This window comes from Palaemon carinicauda, chromosome 23 (assembly GCF_036898095.1).
Source record: "Palaemon carinicauda isolate YSFRI2023 chromosome 23, ASM3689809v2, whole genome shotgun sequence".
Lineage (NCBI taxonomy): Eukaryota > Metazoa > Arthropoda > Malacostraca > Decapoda > Palaemonidae > Palaemon > Palaemon carinicauda.
This window is the reverse complement of record NC_090747.1, coordinates 105981596-106004242: the sequence shown is the minus strand read 5'-3', so window position 1 is coordinate 106004242 and position 22647 is coordinate 105981596. Positions and strand designations below refer to the sequence as shown.

Here is a 22647-nt window from a genome sequence, read left to right as displayed (position 1 = left end):
TGACATAGTCCATGTATGATTCATAGGGATGTGATGAAACAATCTCATTTAATTTTCACCTTAATCTGCTTGTATGAGAGATAGTAAACTTTCAAAACTGAGAAGAATGCTGATTATGTTAAAATGCAACCATCAAAGTATTTAATTATAAAGTGGACAGTACTGTTGGATAAAGGCCCCCACTTGCTCATTGTTATGTACAAAATCATTCTGTGACTACAAAATTAGCCCTTTAATAACATTTAAATGGCTTTGTGAGAAGCATTAAGCCTCTTATGTGTCTTGAGTATTAAATTAATGAGTAAGGATATAAACATCCATTCTCAGTAGCATGTTAAGGACGTTCAAATCCAGGAGATACTGAAGGGATCCAAAGTCTGAAACTTGGAATATTATGTATTTGGTCAAATAAGTCGACCACGATTCTCAGGATATTAAATATGACTAGTAGATGGAAGCTAGAAATTTTATCTTAGGAGTGAATCTTTAACAAAATCATATATTTGACATAATGTACGAGCAAAGTATGAGCTTAGCTTATTTGAATTTTGGTTATAATTATAATGTGGTGTAAAGGATGTTTAGGAAATGAGGGCATACAGTTTAAGACAGCTTATAAATACTTTTCTATTCATCCTTATACAGGTTCAACCAGAAATGAGAGGCACTGGTTGCTAAAGAGGAAGAACCCTGCTGGCAGCCCAGAAAATCTTTTAATAAAAGTGAGGACATTCATTCAACATGAAGACTGCTTTAAAAGGTCATCTGTCATGGAGTTAGTGGATTACCGACTACAATAAGAGAAGCCTATACTTACTGCTGAACATGAGTGCCTTGGTACCAATTTAGGAAAAGTCCCTCGTATACTATCTGCTATACAAGCTGATTAAGGCACATGTAAAGAAGGATGGTTTGTATTTTAGCAAGGAAACACCTTGCTTAACAAATGGTGAGGATCAAGAATACAGGTACCTTATAATAGCCTTCCCCTGCATTTCTTAGCACCACAATAACAGTACTTTATTTTGTCTGGAACACTATCAACTTCATAATTGTAGTCCCAAGTAAGTTCTGTTCCAGCGCGAATGTTATGAATTGCGAAGAATGCTACCCAGGGAAACCTCAAATCATGTGTATCAACGAACACATTTTGAACAAACACATTGGGCTCACAAGAATGCTGTAATGAAAGATGTAATGGTTATTAAATAAAATTACATTATTACTAAATTTATACCTAATTCAGATCTCTAATAATAATTAACAAAGTATATTTTACAAAGTAAGACTTCATACTACAAAATATCAGAAAAGTAATAATTGTTCTGACAAAATACAAAACCTCGTTCTTTACTAGGTGTAGATTCAGCATGAGCTGATATTCAAACCATAAAAATTTGTGAGTGAGGAGCAGCCAACTCCTGGCAGAAGGGGGGGGGGGGTGTTAGCTCTACCACTTTTGATTTGGCCTCTGTAGAGAGCGGATGTGCTACATTCCCCTCCGTTTTTTTATTCACCGTATGTGTTAACTTTATTCTCTTTCAGGTGTGACTGATATTTTGAGGAAGCAACATGCAAGTTTGTCTTGGTACAAATAGCCACCGTACTTGTAGAACGTTCCACTGATCCTCATCAGAATTTTCCATTCGTGCAGAGGACATTCCTTCACGGAAGAGTGTCTCTGCGTTAAGTATTAGGAGTGGCGTTACTTCTAATGAGAGTAGTACCAATGCAGGAGGAAGAAGTCAAAAAGGGATTCTTTGCCCTCAAGTTCCTCCTTAAAGGCCATGAAACCAAGACACTTCTTCTTTTGCAGGAATAACCGCCCTCTTGCATCTGCTTGTTCAGTTACCTTCGGAGAACGAATGAGTAAAAAGGATGTGCCTTTAACCCCTGGACAACTTTCAGGTCCGGAAGATCCCGTTGCTTCCTCTGGAAAAGCATTGGCGCCTTCCTGCCATGAGAAGTCTTCCATGGATGCTCTTTGCAAGCTTTGGTCATTCTTGAGACTTTTGGGTTCCCCCTTGAAGGATTGACTTCTAGAGGTGTTCAAGCGTGGTGCACAACAAGATATCGGCTCCCTCAGGGTTCAGCCTAGGTCAATCCCCTTCCTGTGCTGAGAGAGGAGATTCCCTTCTCTCCGGCCCTATGCCCCAAGTCTCTTCCTCCGTAGATCATCCCGCTGAGGTTCTGCAGGTTGTCTCTCTCGAGGGTAACAGTCTCACTCACCCAACCCCACAGTAAGCTTACATACTGAGTCTACTCAGCAAAGGGACTCCCTCACAGTTGCAACTGGTTGTCCTCACTCGAGAACTTTTCTTCAAGCTTCTCGCAAGCATGCTCACTATTCTTCACGAGCACGCTCAAGGTCTTTGAAGCAAGCTGGGAAGCACTCAGGTACTCCCCAGTGTAGCCCAGTGGGCTCTTCCACATCGACACAGCTTATAAGATCCTAGCGAGAGACAGTTGTCTGCAGATTTCATAATGTACACCCAACATGTCCACTGCAGCAGAGGATTCTCCTATTGAGGTAGGGAGGTCGGTCTACCATCACCCAAATCCTTCCCTCCAAGCTTGAACCTTGAGCACATCAAACAAAGCGCTCCCTTATCTTAGGTGTCGGCCTAGAGGTTGACATTCGCGACTACCTCATGTAAATAACATGAGAGGTGCCCCTCCCATGCTCGCTTACACGGCGAGGGTTGCCCTCAAGCAATGAACACTCATGAGCGAGATGCCAACTCAAACCACATGCAAGAATATATTCTCGCGCATACAACACACACCCAGACAAATTTTCCTTGGGATCCCGACTCTGCTTGAGGTTGGGACAAAGTCAAAGTAGCCCTATTCAACCTGATGGATTCAGGACATTGTCAAAGAAGCCTTATCAACCAGAGCTGCTACGATTGCAAATTTTGTTCATCAGCTTGGTCTTAAGAAGATTTCTATCCCTTGACAGGAAGGATGTCTCCCACCCGGCCTCCCTTTGTTCCCAGGCGACGGAGCATGTCGTCATCTTAACATGCTTTCCCTGCACTTCAGTGCCCACATCTCGGCCTAGTGCTCCAGCACTGTTACCTCCGTCAGCTCACTCTCGCGCATTTCATCTGCACATATTTCCAAACACCAGAAATACCTGGAAACAAAGGCTGCCTGGGCGAGACCTTCCCATCCTGACCCTATCTGGCAGAGGCTCAACCTAGTACCATTCAAACCTCAATCGAGGCATTCGAAGCCAAGGCAGGTCACTTCGCCTCTAGGAGATACCTTTTATCCTAGGACTATTAAAGGATCCTCTGCTAGAAATCTCATTCACAGAGTCTTACAAGGTTCTCTCTGGTTATGGCAGACTATTCAGCCCCTCCTCTCCCCCAAAGAATTGGGCATTGAAAGTACTCGACGACCCCACTCTTCAACAAAGGATTCAGTAGCCTTTCTTCAGGTCTTGTTCATCATTTGCATGGTCAATGGCCTTGGCAAACCGTCCTATTCCACCCACAAAGAGCGAGAGACAACCCTAGACTTACTCTTGTCATTCCCCTAGGCCCAACAATATCCCAGGTTAGAGCTTCCCAGGTCTAAGCTAGTGGACTCTCAGATCTCTGCGAGAAAAACTCCCTTAAGGTTGGCAACTTAACCAGATTACTTCCTTTGCCTTTGTTAGGCAGAGGAAGTACTATGGCATTCTGGATAATTGCCCTTCTCTTCTGCCTCTAGATCTGGACCCGGGTTGGTGGCACAACCTGAAATATTCTTCGCCAAGGATGCCTCAGAATGGAGAGACTCGTGAAGGCGAATTTAAGCCTCCTCTTGGGAGGACCTCTGGACTGGTACAGTGAGCTTCATAGCTAACATCGAAATTCTCTCAAACCCTTACAAGTAAAAGGTGTTTGAGAACATCATCCTTTCTGTCCCTAGGGCAATAGAGTTCTTGGTTCACAATGTGGCCAACTGGGTCTTGACTGGAATCAGGCCCTCGATCCCCTGGACATTCTGACCCCCATGGGACCAGAAGTTTGGACGAACCTCAAGGGATGGGTGTCAGTCGAGAATCTACAGAGCGGTATAACCTTCTCATCCCTCCCCCCCTCGGACTTGATGTTGTGCTTAGAACACATCAAAAGAGAGGAGGGACCATAGTGCTGCACCACACGACCGCAGCCCTCTGGACAGAGTCCGAAAGTACCTTCACTTAAATCTCTTAAGAGATGAAGGCCAACTTTTCGGTCCTTCAGCAGCCTCATCGGTTCCTAACAGACCACTCAGTGATGTGATGGACGACAACACCACATCGAGGCTCACATCGGCAAGCAAGAAAGAACTTGCTTGTAGCCTCTTCCCATCTAACAGTATAAACACTAAGATGGGCCAAAGTCCGTTCGGTACCACCATCAGCCCACTTCATTCCAGACTAGAAGAACCTGCTCACCGACAATCTGTGCACAGCATCTCAGATAAGGTATACGGAATGGTCTTTGGATCGCCTTGTAGCCGACAAAGTCCCGACTTAACGGGGTCCTCCAACTAGGGCTCTGTTCGCAACGCTCCTGAACCTCAAGCTGCCGTTGCTCCGCAGCCCTAGGCCCCAAGGCTCTCTGGCAACAACGGTGAGTACAACAATGACGTTTACGTCTCATGCCTGTTTTGTCTGGAGAAGGGTACTCAAGAAGGCTAGAACATCGGTCAGCCTCTCAAGGTCTCATCCTAGCTCCGCAATGGCATTACGCAGAACGGTTTCCAAACCTTTTGCAGCTCCTGATAGTCTCTCCAAGAGAACCCTCTCCGCATCACAGACAACCCACTTCAACACCTACCACAAGCCATAGCTTTGCTATGATTGTACGCCTGGAGACTACCCATTACCTTTATTGTGAAAAGGTTGTATAGATATCTCAGGAAATCCTCAGCATCAGTCTACCAGGCAGTATAACGTCTTGTGTGGTTGGTGTCATGTGAAAGTGTCTCCCTCCACTCGATGCCTCTATTCCAGCAATAGCAGAATCCTTGAGTACTCTACATACATACATATACCAAAGGCACTTCCCCCAATTTTGGGGGGTAGCCGACAACAACAAGAAACAAAACAAAAAAGGGGACCTCTACTCTCTACGTTTAAAGTACTCTACATACAAGAGGAAAAGACCCCCTATTCAGTTTTGACAGGTAAAGATGATCACTCAACCTTGATCCTTCACCTTCAAACTAAAAGGAAGGGACATCCTCTCATCGATAGACCTTTCCTAACTCATACGGACTTATAACTTGCCTTTCTCCAGTCGGAATTGAGACCTTCTTTTCGGAACATGGTTCAAATTCTCTGATCTCTAAAGAGACCTTATGTTCCACTTCACCAGGCAACAAATTTTCACCTGATTTAAGAAGACAATGTTCCTACACTCTCGGACAGCAACCATACAAGTCAAGGAACTTCATGGTCTCTCTTTCGACATCGCCCATTAATGAGAAGGGCGAAAGACAATGTTCAGTTTCGTTCCTGTGTATGTCGCCAGACACAGTCTACAGAGGTTACGGATCCTACACAAGTCTCCACTCGGTAACGGACGATCCAGATCATCCGTTACTGTACCCAGGGTAAGGTATGAGACTTTACTTAAAGAAAACAGCAACAGCTCACCGGGGTCCTTTCTCTTGTCATCAGCACTGGGAGAGACTAGAGGAGGATCTCCGAAACATCATCTCGACATGACGTCTCAGTGTCAGGGGCATAGCTATGCCCTGGTCCTTCTTAGCAGATTAATCTGTGACGCAGGTTTTACAAGAAAGGATGTGAATGCTCCAGGTGACTTTCACAACCTTTCTCTTGCAAGACGTGACCCACAGGAACTCGATACGATCTCTATCGGTCCGGTGGTGGCTGCACAACAGCTGGTTGTATACCTCAAGCTCCTTATTGGGCAAGTAGCAGAAGGTTGAGGGCACTGTTACCCGGTTTTAGTCTGCGTGAATGAAAAAATTTGACTGGCTCTTATTCTTTTCTTCATCCTACCCTCTCGTGAGGAAAGCAGCATCCTGGGTTCTCTGCATAAGCTGACCTAAAACCACTGCAGGTAAACCATGCTCCTTGTGTACCTAGAATTAAGCTAATATTGTTGTGTCCCCATACCCTGGCGAGGTGGTATTGGTTAAGTCTTGGTTACATCAGGTTCTTCCTACATAGACTCGGAATAACTTTGTCTAGACAGTCACACTTCTGCATGTCTCAACACACCGCTTGCATAGGCCGCAGACTTTGCGTAGCAAAGTTTAAGCAAGGGCAGGGACTCATTATTTTTTAGTACTAACATACTCAAATAAGGAGCCCCTGGGCAAAGCCAAATTGGCAGGGACGTCCACCCTTCCTAATGTGTAAGTCACCCCCCCTAATAAATAGCGTGGTTTGTATTCCAGTTACGGAACAAATGACAAATTCGTAGATAATTACTTTGTATTTTTTCTAACTATACAAACCTTAGCTATTTATACAAACTTGCCCGCCAACCCTATCCCCCTTGAAGTCCTACCTCCAAGCAAAGTGACTAAATCACAGGTGTGTGAACGGGAGTGGTAGCAAGCTACCCCCCCCCCCCTAACTAGCGGTGTGGGTAGTTAACCCTCGCTAAGTTTTAATGGCTCATGATTTCAGCTCCGCCGAAAGTATAACCCCTAATAAATAGCTAAGGTTTGTATAGTTAGGAAAAATACAATTTATCTACAAATTTGTCATTTTAAAAATGGTAACTAAGTCATCAGGAACTTCCTAAAGTTGAAAACTTGTAGAGCATTGCTCTCAAAATAAATACTTATCAAAGTACAGTTCTTAACCCCAAAAATCAAGTCGTCAAAATCACAAATTTTAAGTAATTTGTATTTTTCCTAACAGTACTTACCTCAAACTACTTTCTTAGGAGACTTATACTTTAGGAGGTGGGAGTGGCCTTTCGGACCGAGAGACCGTCTGGAGAAGGGAAAAACGAACCTAGGTAGGAGCCTAGGTTCTACTGACCCAAAAAGAGAAACGAGAAACTAGGAAAAACTACGCAAAAAACTATCTTAGTGCCTAAGTAACTCACCTCTGTAAGAGTCTTCGGAGACGTATGCATCCACTGAACGTGTTCCCCATGGTAGGTGAAGGGATCAAGGGTAATGGAGGGGAAGGTTGATACGGGGGTGAAAGGTAAGGAAGGAACCTGTGTCTCTTGGACTTACCGCCCATGGCTTCCCCGGGGCTACGCCTTTAAATCTTCATGAGCACAGAAATGACGGGACCAAGAGAGAAGCCGTCCAAAGATTTTCTAGAACAGTCCTTTAGGTAGTGAGCCGTAAAGGTGGACTGTCTTGACCAAGTGCCTGCCCTCAGGATCTGGCATACCGCCATGTTCCTCTCGAAGGCCAACGAAGTACTCAGGCCCCTAATATCATGGGGTCTAGGCTTTCCAGGAAGGGAGACTCCAGAGCTGTCGTAGGCTCTCATGATTACCTGCCGTAACCAGAAAGAGACCGTATTCTTGGAGACTGGCTTCTTCACTAGCCCTGAGGAGACGAACAGACTCTTGATCCCAGGCCGAAGTCTGGAGGTTCTCTCTAGGTACTTACGCACCGCTCTGACTGGGCACAGTAACAAGTCCCTCGGGTTGTCCGAACGCGGAATCGCTGGCACTGAGAGCCCCTCAAACCTAGGGTCCCAGTAAGCTGGGTTCTGAGTCTTGGCTACAAAGTTAGGTAAGAATCTGAAAGTTGCTTCCCGCCAACCATTTGAGTACGAGACCTCATATGACAGCCCATGGAGCTCACTTACTCTCTTAGCCGACGCAAGGGCTAACAGGAAGACCGTTTTGAGGGTGAGCTCTTTGTCCAGAATATCTTTGAGGGGTTTGAAGGGCGGCTCTGACAGAACTTTCAGCACTCTAGCCACATCCCACTGGGGGACCCTCGAAGCCTGGGGGGAACACGACTGTTCGAAACTCATGATGAGCATCGAGATTTGTCTAGAGGCTCCTAGATCAATGCCTTTCAGGAGGAAGACTTGGCCCAACGCCGCCCGGACTCCCTTGATGGCTGGGATGGACATACCCACGTCATCTCTTAGATAGACCAGGAAGTCGGCTATCTTGTGAATGGAGGCCTCCAACGGCCTGATGTTCTGTGAGGCGCACCATTTAGTAAAGGTGGCCCACTTCGCCTGGTATACTGCGACCGAGGACCGTCTTAGGTACCCCGACATCCTTGTTGCGGTCTTCGACGAGTATCCTCCCCTCTTCATGAGGCGCTCAATAACTTCCACGCGTGTGGGCGGAGGGACCGAGGGTTTTCGTGAAACCTTTGGAAGTGTGGTTGCCGGAGGAGGTCTGGCCTGTCTGGAAGGGACCAAGGAGGAAGGCGCGCCAGTTCTTTTAGGTCCGTGAACCATTCTCTCTCCGGCCACCAGGGCGTTACCAAAGTCATCCATAGGTTGTTTGTCCTCCTCACTCTGTTGAGAACTTGTCTGAGCATCCCGAAGGGCGGGAAGGCATACACGTCGAGATTTTCCCAAGGGTGTTGAAAGGCGTCCTCGAACGCTGCTGTTGGGTCTGGCACAGGAGAACAAAGCACGGGGAGCTGTGCGTTTAGCCTTGTGGCGAAGAGGTCTATCACTGGCGAACCCCACTTCAGGATGACCGTCCGGGCCACTGTCGGGTGCAAGGACCACTCTGACCCAACTACTTGGCCCATCCTGCTGAGGCCGTCGGCTAGAACGTTCTTCTTTCCCGGAATGAACCTGGCTGTGACTTCAATCTGTTCCTCCACCGCCCATTCCAGGAATTGAGTCGTGAGACTGCACAGCTCCTTCGACTTCAGTCCTTGTTTCTTCACGTAGGCCACCACCATGGCGTTGTCGCACATCAGAGCCACGGTGTCTCCCCAGATTAGATGGACGAATTCTCGGCATGCCCTTAGCACGGCCATCAGCTCTAGCACGTTTATGTGACGGCTCTTCTCCGCGAGGGACCATGTCCCTTTTGCTGACTCATCGAGAACGTGGGCTCCCCAACCTTCCTTTGATGCGTCCGTGAACAGCAGCATCTCCGGAGGATCGATTGCGACGGGCATTCCTTTGTCCTGTCGTGCCACCACTTCAGGACTTCCTTTGTCTCTGGGAATACCGGGACTATTCTGCGCGGGGAGTCCCCTGGGTCCAGAGCTCCTTCAGGTTCAATTGAACTTCCCTGAGGGACCAACTTCTCCAATGACACGAGGTGGTCTACCAATCTCTGCCAGTCCTTGGCTCTCCTGGGCTGGTCCGTTAGGAAGGGTCGAAGTATCTGATCCAGATTGTCTAGCCTCTCCAAGGAGGGGAAGGCCCTCACCAACTGGGAGTCTAGAACCATCCCTAGGTAGGTCATCCTGGTGGAGGGTGTCAGCTGTGACTTTTCCAGGTTGATGATGATACCCAAGACACTGCAGAACCGTAGAAGCTTCGCGCTTTGCTCCCTCAGTGCTCCCTCTGAGGCTGAAAGCAACAACCATTCGTCTAGGTACCGAATCAGGCGGATGCCCTGCTCGTGTGCCCAGGCTGAGACTGTTGTGAAGACCATCGTGAAGACCTGAGGAGATGTCGACAGTCTGAAGCAGAGGGTTCTGAATTGTAACGCTTGGGTACCCCATTTTACCCTTAGGAACTTTCTGCTGGAGGGGTGGACAGGGATCTGGAAGTAGGCGTCCTTGAGATCTATGGACATCATGAAGTCCCCTTCTCTCAAGGCCGCCAACACCGACTTCGGGGTGTCCATCTTGAAGTCGGTCTTGCACACAAACGTTTTGAGGGCCGACAGATCTATGACCGGCCTCCATCCCCCTGTCGCTTTCTCCACCAGGAAGAGTCTGCTGTAGAACCCCGGCCCGGGATTCCTGACTGGTTCTACCGCCCCTTTGGCAAGCATGGCCGACACTTCCTAATGCAATGCTGTTCTTCTCAAGGGGTCCTTGGGCGCCAACCACTCCGCCTGTTGGTCTGGGATCAGAGGAGGCGGTTCCGCTAGGAAGGGCAACCTGTACCCTTCCTTCAGTACTGCTACGGTCCACGGATCCACTCCGTGGTCCCGCCAAGCTTGCCAAGAGTGTTTGAGGCATCCCCCTACCTGAGGCTTCGGCAGGAGTAGGGGGCTTCCCTTCCTATCTCCTTCTAGAGGCGCGGCTGGATCGCCTTCTCCTGGAGTTGGAATAGGCGGGCCTAAAGTTAGACTGTGGGGCTGAACTACCCCTACGGGAGGGCTGCGGGGCTTGGTGCCAAGACACCGACGGGGAGTCCCTCCTCGGTTGGACTGGCGAAACATGGGACGGGTGAGGGACGTCTGAAGAGGGTCTCCTGTGGGCTGGCCGTCTTGCAGGCGGGGTCTGGGCTCTCCCGCTTCTTTAAGCTTCTTGACCCTCTCCATGGCCTCCTCGACTGCCTTCAGGGGGAACACAGACTCGCCCCAAACTGGTGAGTTCCTCAATGCTCTCGCCTCCCGCTCGGGTAACCTCCGCACCAGCTTGCTCAGCACTGTGTCCCTCTTCCGCAGGACCCAGTTGGCTGCTTGAGAGAGCGACTGGTAAGATAGAAACTTGAGAGCTTTTCCTCCCGAACTGATCAGTTCCCTTAGTAGGGACTGATTCTCGGGAACGGAGAGGTCATGAGATGACTGGAATCCCACCAACGTGCAGGCCCACCAGTCCAACCACAAAGACACGTAAACCAGGTCTAGGGCCATATCCTCCATCATGGCGGTTCCCCTTGGTGAAAAGCACACCGGAGCAGAGGATGCCCTATCTTCAGCCGCTCCTTGGTTCAGAATGGCGATCACTGGCTCGACCGTACGGGGACCTCCGCGACGCCCCTCCAGGGCATAAAAGCGTTTTTGCATTTTAAGTCCCGGGAGAAGTTTGGAGGCACCCTGGCTCCTGGGGGCGTCCGCTTGGCTGGCTATGAACCTATCAATGTGGTCCATACCCAGCTTCACATCCCTCGCCAGGGGAAGGGCCAGGGAAGGCTTCTGTTGTACTGGGTTGTCGACCAGTCTGCTAAGCCCGGAGAGCCAGGCTTGTTTTGCCGAGGGCTTAGGCTCATCCAGCCTATGGTGGCACCTGATGAGGGCCAAGACTTTCCTGTAGGTGGAGACTTCGTCCGTAGAGCATTCTCCCCCTTCTATGAGGCCTTCCGTTATCTGATCCTCCGCATGGGGAGCATCGTCGATGACGGAGGGATCCGCGTGGGGAGTAGCCGTCATGGGTCTACTCCCTCCCGCGGAGCTGCAGGCTTCTCCGTACCAGCTGGCTGGCTTTGATGTTCTGGGAAAGCCGTCGAAGAACCGGAGGCCGGAACCAAGCTGCCAGGCTGAAGGAGCGACTCTTTACGCTGAGCGGATGGAGCCGGAGCCTTTGCGGACTTATGCTTATCTACTGAGACCTGGTGCGACAACCTCCGACGATGATCGGGTCTGCTGGAGGAGCCATGCCGCGAGGGTGGCGAAGGGGCTCTAGGGAGCCAGCCAGAGGTGCTCGGGGCGGCGGTAGCTTTGAGTGGATGACTCCAGGGGATCATGACCCGCACCCATTCACCTTTCGAACAACGGCTCCTCTTGTGCTTTTTCCTGGAGATCCTGGACCGTCTCCTGGTGTGGCGTGATCGTGAGCGGGACCTCTCCCATCTCCTCCTCAAGTCCCTCGGGCCTTCATCCTCGAGGGAGAACGAGTCTGATGAGAAGGAGGAGAACGACGACGGGGAGGAAAGAGAACCCGCTGAGTCGTCTGAAGCGTCTAGAGTTGCTGGGGGATCTTCGTGCCGGTCCGCTGGCGAAGAGGGCTATAGAAAGACGGGCGGGAGCGTTGACAACAGCGCCGGGGTAGACTGAGGAACTTTCTTGTGGGCGAACCAGGTGTCGAACTCCTCCTCCAGTCTCATGGGCGACCTGAAGGGCGTCCTCGGAGGCGCCCAGGCGACGGGATCCGAACTCGGTGATTCTCCTTCCTTCTCGGCGTCTCCCCCGGTCGCTGAAGTACCTAAAATGCACACCCAAGATGCGGGGGAAGAGGCCGTAGCAGGCTTCCCCCACATCAGATCGTCGGAAGAGACGGGCCTTGCGGGCACCAGGACCTTGTCTCCCGAACACACTCCCGCCCCTCCCTCAGGCCCCCCACTTGCCTGAACCGACACAACATCCCCACCAACAGACATCTCAGACTCCTGGGGAAGGGCAATGGGCCGCTTCCCCGCAACAGACTTACCTCGTCCCCTACTCTGGGTAGGGGAAGGCGGTAGGGAACCCCTCTCCGACGAGGCATCGGGCGACGCTAGAGGCGAGGCGACGCTAGACTTCTTAGGCGATCTCTTGGTAGTTTTCTTCTTCTTCGTGCCGTAGCGCACCCACTGGATCTCGTTCCAAGACTCGCACTCCGGACACATGGCTGTAGGGGAACAAACACTGCCCCTACACGACGAACACAAGGTGTGGGGGACGACCTCCGGCTTGGAGAGAAAGGCATCGCAAGATTTACCGGCCATAGGCCCGGGGCAACGACGGGGATGCTCCATAACGAAACACTAAAGCACCAATCGACACAGGGACACAGAGGAAAGAGGTGGATAAGGTTAAGGAATGAACACGTGGGGACCGCGTGGAGACACAAAGGGTCGCACTGGGTGAAGAGAGAGCGCGGCGAGATTTTAATCACGTTGCGACCAGAAACTTACTGGAGGTCGAGACCTGGCCGAGCACACTGGAGGTCGAGACCTGGCCGAGCACACTGGAGGTCGAGACCTGGCCGAGCACACTCTCTGACCCCAGGTCGCCTCATGGCGCGTATTCCTCCGCCAGAGGTACCCACAATAGAAAACGGAGATAGGGGAAACTACACAAAATTCTGGTCGGTTGGGAGGAGATCCCAGATACTCCTAAGAAAGTAGTTAAGTACTCCGTGTTGGAACAAACATAAATCAACAAGAAAAGCTTACAATATGAGAAAAGGCTGATAAATGAAAAAAAAACCAAAGCTTTGCAGGTGAAATAGCTGTATCAGCATAAGGAAAAAAACAGAACAACTACTTTGATAACAGTATAAGGAGAAAACAAAACTTGACATGAAAGTTGGGGAGCTAAAATGAAGTTAATTTGCTTGGTAAAACTAAGTATCTTGCATAAAGGCTACAAAGTATTCTCATAAGTTATCTCACATTATATCATCAGGCTTACTGTAAACAGTCTGAGAAAAAAATTATATAATAGAAAATGGTTAAAAATTACTTACATTTAAATACCGTCCAATATTCCCAACCTGCTTCGCATCCATGATATACACAGATTCGTCCTTTCCATAGTACTCTCTCACACTCTTCCTAGGGTTCGGCAATGGTTGCAGCATCTGACTAGGCAAGAATGTTTGTGGTCTGCGTTGTTTTTCATCTGAAAAGCAAAGTCAGTAATTTTTCAGATTACAAAATCACATACTTCTGTAGGTTTTGCACAAAAATAAACGTGTATAATATTGTACTATATACGAAACGTGCATTCTCATTTATTTTATAATATAATCACCACTCTGGACAAAAGATTCCTTAAAATTTACACACCTTCCATTTGGGTGTGAAAATCACCTGATGGGACTGGTCATAAAATTTGAAAAAAATTACACCTAATCTTACAAAAATAGGAGAAATAGAGCATTATATTCTGGGTTTTACCATGATTGAGAGTAGTATAAAATAAAGCTAAAGAGTTGGGTGATGGATATAAGCTATATTATAGCAGAGCAAATATACAAGGTAGAAATGGAGTTGGCATAGTACTGTCTGGTGAGCTGAAAAATGCGGTGATAAAGGTGCATAGAAAGAATGACCGTATCATCAGATTGAAGATGTGTTGTGGAGGAGATATTCTGAATATTATAAGTGCATATGCACCACAAGATGGTTGCACAAAAGAGAAGGGAAATTTCTGGAGAGACATGGATGGAGTAATGCAAGAACTGGAAGAACAGAAGAGGGTCATAGTGGGGGCAGATTTGAATGGCCATGTTGGAAGTGAGAATGAGGCAATTGGTCGGGTGCATGGGGACCATGGAATTGGGGAGAGAAACTCAGAAGGAGAAAGTGTAGTGGACTTTGCTGTGTCATTTGACATGGCAATAGTAAACACATTCTTTAAGAAGAAAAGGGAACACCTAATAACTTATAGGAGTGGGGGAAGATGCTCCCAAATAGACTACTTCCTGTATAAAAGGATAAAGCTGGTGGAGGTCAAGAACTGCAAGGTTATCCCAGGTGACCATGTATCCCCCCAACACAGACTGCTATGTATGGACTTAATCATAAAAAGGGGAAAAAAAAGCTAAAGCTAAAGGGATAAGGAAAATTAAATGATACAAACTAGTGAATGCAAGAGCCGATGGGAGAAGAACAAGAGGAAGGCCAAGGTTTGGGTGGATGGATGGAGTGAAGAAAGCTCTGGGTGATAGGAGGATAGATGTGAGAGAGGCAAGAGAGCGTGCTAGAAATAGATATGAATGGCGAGCGATTGTGACGCAGTTCCGGTAGGCCCTGCTGCTTCCTCCGGTGACTTAGATGACCGCGGAGGTAGCAGCAGTAGGGGATTCAGCGTTATGAAGCTTCATCTGTTGTGGATAACGGGGGAGGGTGGGCTGTGGCACTCAAGCAATACCGGCCGAACTTGGTCGAGTCCCTTGTCAGACTGGGAGGAACTTAGAGAGGAGAGGTCCCCTTTTTTGTTTCATTTGTTTGATGTCGGCTACCCCCCAAAAATTGGGGGAAGTGCCTTGGTATATATATGTATGTACAAACTAGTGAGGGAAGGAGATAAGATGAGAGAGCTTAAGAGGAGGGTTTTGGAGGATATTGATATAGGAATTGAAGATGTTCAAGAATGGTGGATACGAAATGTAGCAGTAATGAGAAGGCATGGACAGGAGCTGCTAGGAGAGACATCTGGTATCATATGGGAAGAAAAGGAGAGTTGGTGGTGGAGTGAAGAAATTGAGAAAGTTATAAAAGATAAGAAGGAGGCAAAGAAGAGATGGGAAGAGTCACAGTCAGTGGAAGACAGAGAGAGTTTCAGAGAGAAAAACAAGGTGGTGAAGAAGGTAGTAGCCCAAGCTAAAGCAAAGGCATATGATGATGTGTATAATGAGCTGGGGAAAAGATGATCAAGCTATCAAAGACTAGAAATAAGAGCACCAAAGATATTACACACATCAAACAAATAAAAGATCAAGATGGTGTAGTACTTAGAAAGGAGGAAGACATTGTAAAGAGATGGAAAGAATATTTTGAACAGCTGTTAAATGAAGAAAATGATAAATTATTAAGAGGATGGGCAGGTGAACTTTGGCATGGTAGTAAGGTTCTCTAGGCAAGAAGTAATAAATGCACTGAGGAAGATGAAGAATGGGAAGGCAACTGTACCAGACATGATTCCTGTGGAGGCATGCAAAGCATTAGGAGATGAAGGAGTGGATATACTGTACGATCTCATGATGAAGATTTTTGAGCAGGAAAAGATACCAAATGAGTGGCATGGGAGTATATTGATCCCAATCTTCAAAGGGAAAGGTGATGTCCAAGAGGTATTAAATTGATGTCCCACACTTTGAAGATACTGGAAAGGATGATAGATGCCAGACTAAGAGAAGAAGTAGAAGTAAAGAGCAGATGGGATTCATGAAGGGGAAGGGAACAACAGATGGTGTATTTTGTCTGAGGCAACTAAAGGAGAAATTCCAGGAAAAGCAAAGAGACCTGCTTGTGGTATTCATTGACCTTGAAAAGGCTTTATGACAGAGTCCCAAGACGAGAGGTATGGAGGAGTCTGATGGAGAGGAGGGTGCCAGAAAAGAACGTTCGACTGATTCAAGAGATGTCCCGTAATGTATTTACTAGAGTGAGGAGCAGTGTTGGGGAGACAGAGGGTTTTGAGGTGAGAGTAGGATTACACCAAGGGTCGGATCTGAGCACATTGATCTTTAACATAGTGATGGACGTTTTAATAGAAGTAAGGGACGCAGTACCATGGGACATATTGTATGCAGATGATATTGTTCTGTGCGCAGAGAGCAGGGAAGATCTGGAAATGAAATTGGAAAGATGGAGGCAAGTACTGGAGGACAGAGGAATGAGAATAAGTAGATCTAAGACAGAATATATGTGTACCACCAATGAGGGGGATGATAGAGAAAGTATTCAGCCTAGGGGAGAACAGACAAAGAGAGTTGATAAGTTTAAGTATTTGGGATCCTTTGTTAACGCTGGAGGAGGTATGGAAGATGAAGTTAAACATCGGGTACAGGCAGGCTGGAACAACTGGAGAGCAGCCTCAGGAGTTCTTTGTGACAAAAAAAATACCACTGAGATTAAAAGGAAAATTTCATAAGACAGTGGTAAGAACAGCAATGCTGTATGAAACGGAAACAGCAAGCATGAGGAAGACAGGAGAAGAAGATGGATGTGGCAGAAATGAGAAAGCTTAGGTGGATGTCTGGGTTGACGAGAGGATCGTATAAAAATTGACTACATAAGGGGGTCGACAAAGGTGGTGGAAATATCAAAGAAAGTGCAGGAAGGGAGGCTGAGATGGTATGGACACTTGATGAGGAGAGATGAGGACCACGTTGGGAGACATACTATGAAGATGGAGGTTCAAGGAAGAAGAGGGAGACCAAAGAAAGAGATGGAGGGACTGTGTGAGAGGAGACTTACAGGAGAAGGGAATTGATGAGGCAGAAGCGCAGAATAGAAAAAGATGGAAACGGCGACCCCATATAAAAATGGCAACCAGCTGGGAAGAAGAAGAAGAAAGTAGCATAAACAAGAGGAAATCTTTCAAGTGCTGCAAAGCAAGTTGGAGGAGGTTGCTTTGTGACAGGTTGACTGTAAGGATAAGTTAAAGAGTAATGTCTTAGGTCCTACCAATGCATCTGAAAGAGTGACAATAAAAATTGAGATGGTGAATGGTACTGTATGTGGGTACACTCAATTTTGATTTCAGCCAAAGCAATAGACGTACAGTGCTCTTGCTGCCTCTCTAATTTTGGCTTTTCTTTTTTTTCTTGAGTTGCTTTCTGCAGGAACTTTATTTGTGTGATAGGTTTCTGAGCAAACCTGCCGTTATCCACATCCTTCTTGTTACTGTTGGGCGGCGTGACTTTTGCCGTCATTCGCTCACTAGCATGACCTTATAACAACATGAACCCAAGGGAATTGGCATTCCTTCCACAAAACTAGCGCTCCGTCAGAAGATTTTGCTGCACCGATTGTTTAAGTGGTGCACTTTTGCAATTGCAGTGTCTTCCTGACCCCTAGGGTGGCACTAAAGGGTATAACGCCTAGTAGTGTTTTCTTTGTTGCTTTGAAGAATCCCCTGTGGGGGGGCATCGTTATTGGCTTGCACGACCCCTTAGAAAGTGAACTTCAAATTCCCTTCGTCTCTCCTCTGCCTTAACTTTTAAAAGATTCTTCAGACAGTGCTACTTCTAAAAGAAGAAAAGAAGACATCATCAAAGAGGTCCAGGAAGAGAATATTGATTGATAAGAGATTGTACTCGTAGACTTTGACTGATTTCTCCCTACATACGCGTGGGAAACATGGTGTGGTACTGAAAACCAATCCACCCAGGGAATGTGTTGGTACGTGATACAGATGCTCACACTCCTGTTACTTGTGCTCGCAGGAATGTCAATCGGGATGAAGAGTGCCGCCCTTCTTCCTCTTTCTTGTACAATTGGCCAATCTCTCTTTAACGGGAGAGAGAGAGGTAGTACGTGATGAAAACTATACTACAATGAGATGAAGTATAGTACGTGATGAAAACTATACTACAATGAGAAGAAGTATAGTACGTGATGAAAACTATACTACAATGGGAAGAAGTATTGTATCAGCAAGCGGTACAGGTGCTTACACTATGTCTCGTATCGAACCGATTGCCCTCTTCTGAATCTTTGGTTGCTACCATTTCTGCCCCGAAGCAGTTGTCATTGAATTCAAGGAAGACTGATCAGCCAGGGTCTAATAAGACTCCAAATGATCTCTCCATGTGTATGCGAGGGAGAGATGATTTGTACCAAGAATGTACTCAGTCTGGCCGGAAACGTGTCTTGGTACATGGTTCAGATGCTTCAGCTCCTGTTACCTATGTTTGATGTCATACCAAACCAAGCATGTGCACTGTTGGTCGTAATGAAGAGAGCCACCTGTTCCCTTTACCTGAATGATCGACCAATCTATTTCTCCCTTACAGAAGAGAAAAAGGGAGGGTGCTATATTGCAAAAAATTATCGCGCAATCGGAAAAAGTACTGGCATACAGTGTAGGTACTGCACTCCTGCTACATGTGTTCGGTCTTGTACTAAGCCAGGCACTCGTACTTTCGGTCGGGATAAAGGGAACTGCCTTTCTTCCCATTTTCTGAACGATCGACCAATCTCTTCTCTTTCTGACGGGAAAGAAAGAGGGAGGGCGGTGTGGTACAAAGAACTATTCCACACTGAGAAAAGTATCGAGACAGTGTACAGGAGCTTATGCCTCTGCTATCCCCACTTTGTCTCATATTGAATCTACACACACTATCGGGAAGTGTACCACCTTTTTCATTCTCTTTCACCTGGACAATTGAGCTACATATCAATTTCTCTACCTAAGGAGGATTCAGTCCTGAAGGCAGAGAAGTCCACTCATGGTGGGGTGAAAAGAACGAACGATCGGTCTCCTCATTCGTATGAACAAGACATTCACTCCTGCAAGGGTGATAAGAAATACGATCCATGGTCTGCTTGCATTATTGCTCACTGCATGGCCCATTCAGGTTGCCATTAATCTTCAAGCTCGCTTGCAAACCAGATCACCTGTCACTTTTTCCATCCCAGCGTTTCAAATCTATGTGCCAAGAATTCCTTGTACACTCACGCAATCAGGAACACAAACAAGTGACCATTCAGGACTGCTCTCAACAAGCACAGAAATGCTATGTCTCATACATGTGATTAGCAGCAAGGCTTCACGCCACCTAGTATTCGGTATCACAAGTCACTCGGTACACCATTTTCTTGCACACTCTTCAGAGGCTAAAGTACATTATACATTACTGTATACTTCTGAATGTCGATCGACCCACCCCTCAACCTCTTCAAGATATTCCTCTGGTTCTGTTCTGGGTCCAGGTTTGGCATACCTTGAAAGGAAGGCACTGTCCTCTGAGGTACATGTCAAGACCTCCCCTCTTGGCCAGGAGGAAAGTATTCATCATCCCAACAGTGCCAGCAGAAGTAGAGAATTTTAAGTTGGAGTGTTTATTCATCGACATCTTTGCACTCGCAATGAACTCTGAAAGGCTTCTGAGGTTCCTATGAAGGGAGTTTGACAGTCATGGATCGGCATAAACCCGCCATTGAGTTAGCATGGACAGGGTGAAATCCCAGATCTAAGAAGCTGAGAATTCACTTCAGACTTGCTTTCCGCACTCTCTTGGCAAAGGAGATCCTACGTGCATGAGGGTGTAACAGCATCTTCCCTTACCAGTCAGCAAAGCAGAGGACCAACTAGGTTTTGAAAAGGAGGGATGCAGTCTCCCTCCTCTCCAGGCAAGTTAGGCAGGAGGAGGTGTTGGCTCTAAGGAACAACCCGGTCCTGTGGCTACGGCCCTCTTCCCACAGAAAGACATAGAGGAGACGATGGGAAGAAGGCTAGTCATGACTCTTATCCATCATGCAGTCACATTCAAAAGCAGCAGTGGCGTAACCTTCGCTCCACACCGCCTTTGGAAGAAAGCTCTAGCTACCTCCAGAGCCCAATCTACACCTTCAAATATTTCTTTCTCAAAGAACGGTGTTGACAACGCTCCATGTTTCTGCACTTGGCCTGGCCAATACAAGAAGGAAGAATGGGACACTAAAATTGGCAGTTTCCTCCTCTAGCTGCTGCGAAAGGAAGGATGTCTGTCCATGCCATTGAGCAATGTGATAGGGAACAGATCAGTGGCTGGTGGAAGTCTTTCAGGATGGGTACCACCGACCCTTCAATGATCTAAACCCTTAACTCGTGTGCATCCAGGGACACTCCAGACCTACCCTCCAAAATTGGCGAAAGCTCTGGACTTAATGGCAGAGGTGAAAGTGATTGAGGAGAATGAGCTTAAAGTCTTAGAGACAATTCTCCTAGCTATATACAATTAACTTTCCGGTGGAGAAAACAGCTGGGGGACTGCACACCAGTCCCTGACCTCTCTCTCCTGAACAGGTTTGTTCTTCAGTACTAGTTCAGGATGAAAATGGCAAGCACCATGCAGTCTGCCATCAGAGAGGACAAATTCATGCTTTCAGTGGTCCTAAGGGATAAATACAGTACTTCCAGATATCCATCCATCAGTCCTACACAAAGTACCTTCGCTATGTCCTCAGGAATATTGTACCAGTACAAAGTACTGTGCTTCGGACTGTCTACCACTTCCCAAGTGTTCACACTGGCCCGAACCTGGGACCACTCAAATTGGATTCAGATCTTGAGATATATTGGTGACTGGCTGACTCTGGCTCCACTAGAAGGTAACTGTTTTTGAAGCTCATGATCAATCAGGAAAAGCAGTCTCACATCCAGGGAGAAAAAGAAGTACCTGGGAAATAGCAAGAGTCTTTCCATCAGACAACCATATCGGCAGGCTTGGGGGAGGTGTCGCACCAGTATCTGCAATGTCTTCTCGAAATCTTTGCCCAGAGAAACTTGCTCCTTATTGGCATCTCCACCAGTGATGGTTCCAGTGGGGTCTGAAGCATTATTAATCTGCAACCACTGTGATTTCCCTTACCGTCTCACTACAGTCGTACGGGAAGTACGGGACGATCTTGCCCGGTGGCTGAATGACAAAAAGCTTGCCAGGGGGGAGTTTCAGTCAACTCTCCACCTCCAGAGATTATGCTGTTCACAGACTCATTAAAGGATGAGTGAAACGCACAGGAACCAAACCGCCTCAAGAGTTTGATAGCGCACTCAGAGCTGATGAGCGACAACACTACAGTCTTGGCATTTGTCAACAAGCAAGGTGCCACTTTCACCGACCCTTTTTGAGATGACAAAGCACAGGTGCATACCTGGGCAGTGGACAACGCTGTAGAGGTTTATTTTGGGCAAGAAGAATGTTCTAGCAGACACGTTCAATCGCCAGGGGCAGGATGTAGGTTGGGAGTGATCCCTACATCCTTGCATGGAAGAAAGGCTTCATGCTTTTTGAAGATGACCTGTCTCCAAATTGCTGATTAGTTCAACAGGCTGTTGACAACATTGGTTCTCAGGATGGCCCCTATAGCTCCTAAGTGTCAATATGCCAAATGGTATCCAGATCTGTTAATGTTCCTTGTTAAGGCCCCAAGAAAACTCCCCCAATGGCCTAACCTCTATCAGCCTTACAACTTGACGCACCTGCACTTCATGAAACCGCGGTGTTGTCACGCTGCCAAGCTCAGGATTGCTAACAGACCCTGAAGGTGCCAGCGATGCACAAGCTCTGTGTCAGCATGAGGAGGTAGTATGATCAATACCCCTATCAGTCTGCCATATGAGTGGAGATGGGTCCAGTTAGTACCATTCATCTGCAACTGATAAAACAGCAGTGACTGTTCCATCAGGCTCACAACTGCTAACTGATCTTGAAGATACCAGCTAATGCATATGCTCCATATCAGCACGAAACAACAAAGTGAATGATATCCCTAAATAACACTTGATAACCTGGCCACTGATATGACGACACTAAATTATCTCATTAGTCCCAATTCCTTAGTCTATGGCCTAAATTTTATACAAATACAGTAAGAAAGGATGAATAAAGGAGTAGATCTCCCAGTTGTTGATACTACATTCGCACAAAGGAATGAGGTTAGAGGCAGAGCATTGAGTGATTAACCCCAGGTAGAGCATGGATGTCTGTTTATACAAGTAGTTAGTAATACTGAGAAGCTATCACACAAGATAAGGCATCCTATGATAAAAGGGTTTTTAAAACAAAATTGTACCTTTCTGTTATAAAACATTACATTTTCAATAATCAAGTCCCTCTACAAACCCATTTCCACAAGATTCTATCCATTTTCATTCACTCTGGGAACTGCATACCTTGCAACTATGTCATCTCTTTCTGTCACCTAACTTTGCCTTTTAAATATGAACAAAATATTACCCTTCCATGTCCTTCAAACCCACCCATGCACATAATGTTCCCTAAAATATAATACTTCTCTCTCATTTTCTTTTATTCATGGTCCATATACTCTCATTACTATTGCTGTTACTATACCCTATCTTACCTTGCAACTTTTACTATCTTAATAACAAAATTTGAAATTCTTATAAACAACTTTATCCATTTGGAGTACACCTATTTCATTACTTACCATCATCCTCTTCATCATCAGATGGGTCACATGATACAGTATTCGATCCATCTTTTGATTCCGACCCCTTATCTCCATCATCATTCTTTGTCTTTTCTTCTTCTGAATGTGCGGCAGATCCTGCTGCTAAAGAAAACGGAGAATTGCTACTAAATACCGGTATTACTATATTTCAATCTAACAGTTTTCCCCATTTCTTAATAGTGTGTGAAATTATATCTATTAAAATCTAGTTTCTGTAC

General features: G+C 46.8%; 1 protein-coding gene and 1 long non-coding RNA gene across 3 annotated transcripts in view; one reads left to right on the top strand and one right to left on the bottom strand.

Moving 5' to 3' along the window:
* The window catches only part of LOC137617346 (uncharacterized), a 36217-nt gene extending 35067 nt beyond the window's left edge, over positions 1–1150 (top strand). Inside the window, exon 3 of the long non-coding RNA XR_011039627.1 lies at positions 646–1150. This is a non-coding gene — a long non-coding RNA (uncharacterized lncRNA). The remainder of the gene's footprint in view (positions 1–645) is intronic.
* The window catches only part of LOC137617345 (histone-lysine N-methyltransferase eggless-like), a 95831-nt gene continuing 74157 nt past the window's right edge, over positions 974–22647 (bottom strand). The window contains exons 21-23 of one of the 2 annotated variants that reach the window (XM_068347367.1): positions 22406–22531; positions 13264–13418; positions 974–1180 (exon numbers count right to left, since the gene is read on the bottom strand). In XM_068347367.1, the coding sequence (XP_068203468.1) occupies positions 974–1180; positions 13264–13418; positions 22406–22531 (488 nt within the window). The remainder of the gene's footprint in view (positions 1181–13263; positions 13419–22405; positions 22532–22647) is intronic. The other variant, XM_068347368.1, reaches the window with a different exon arrangement.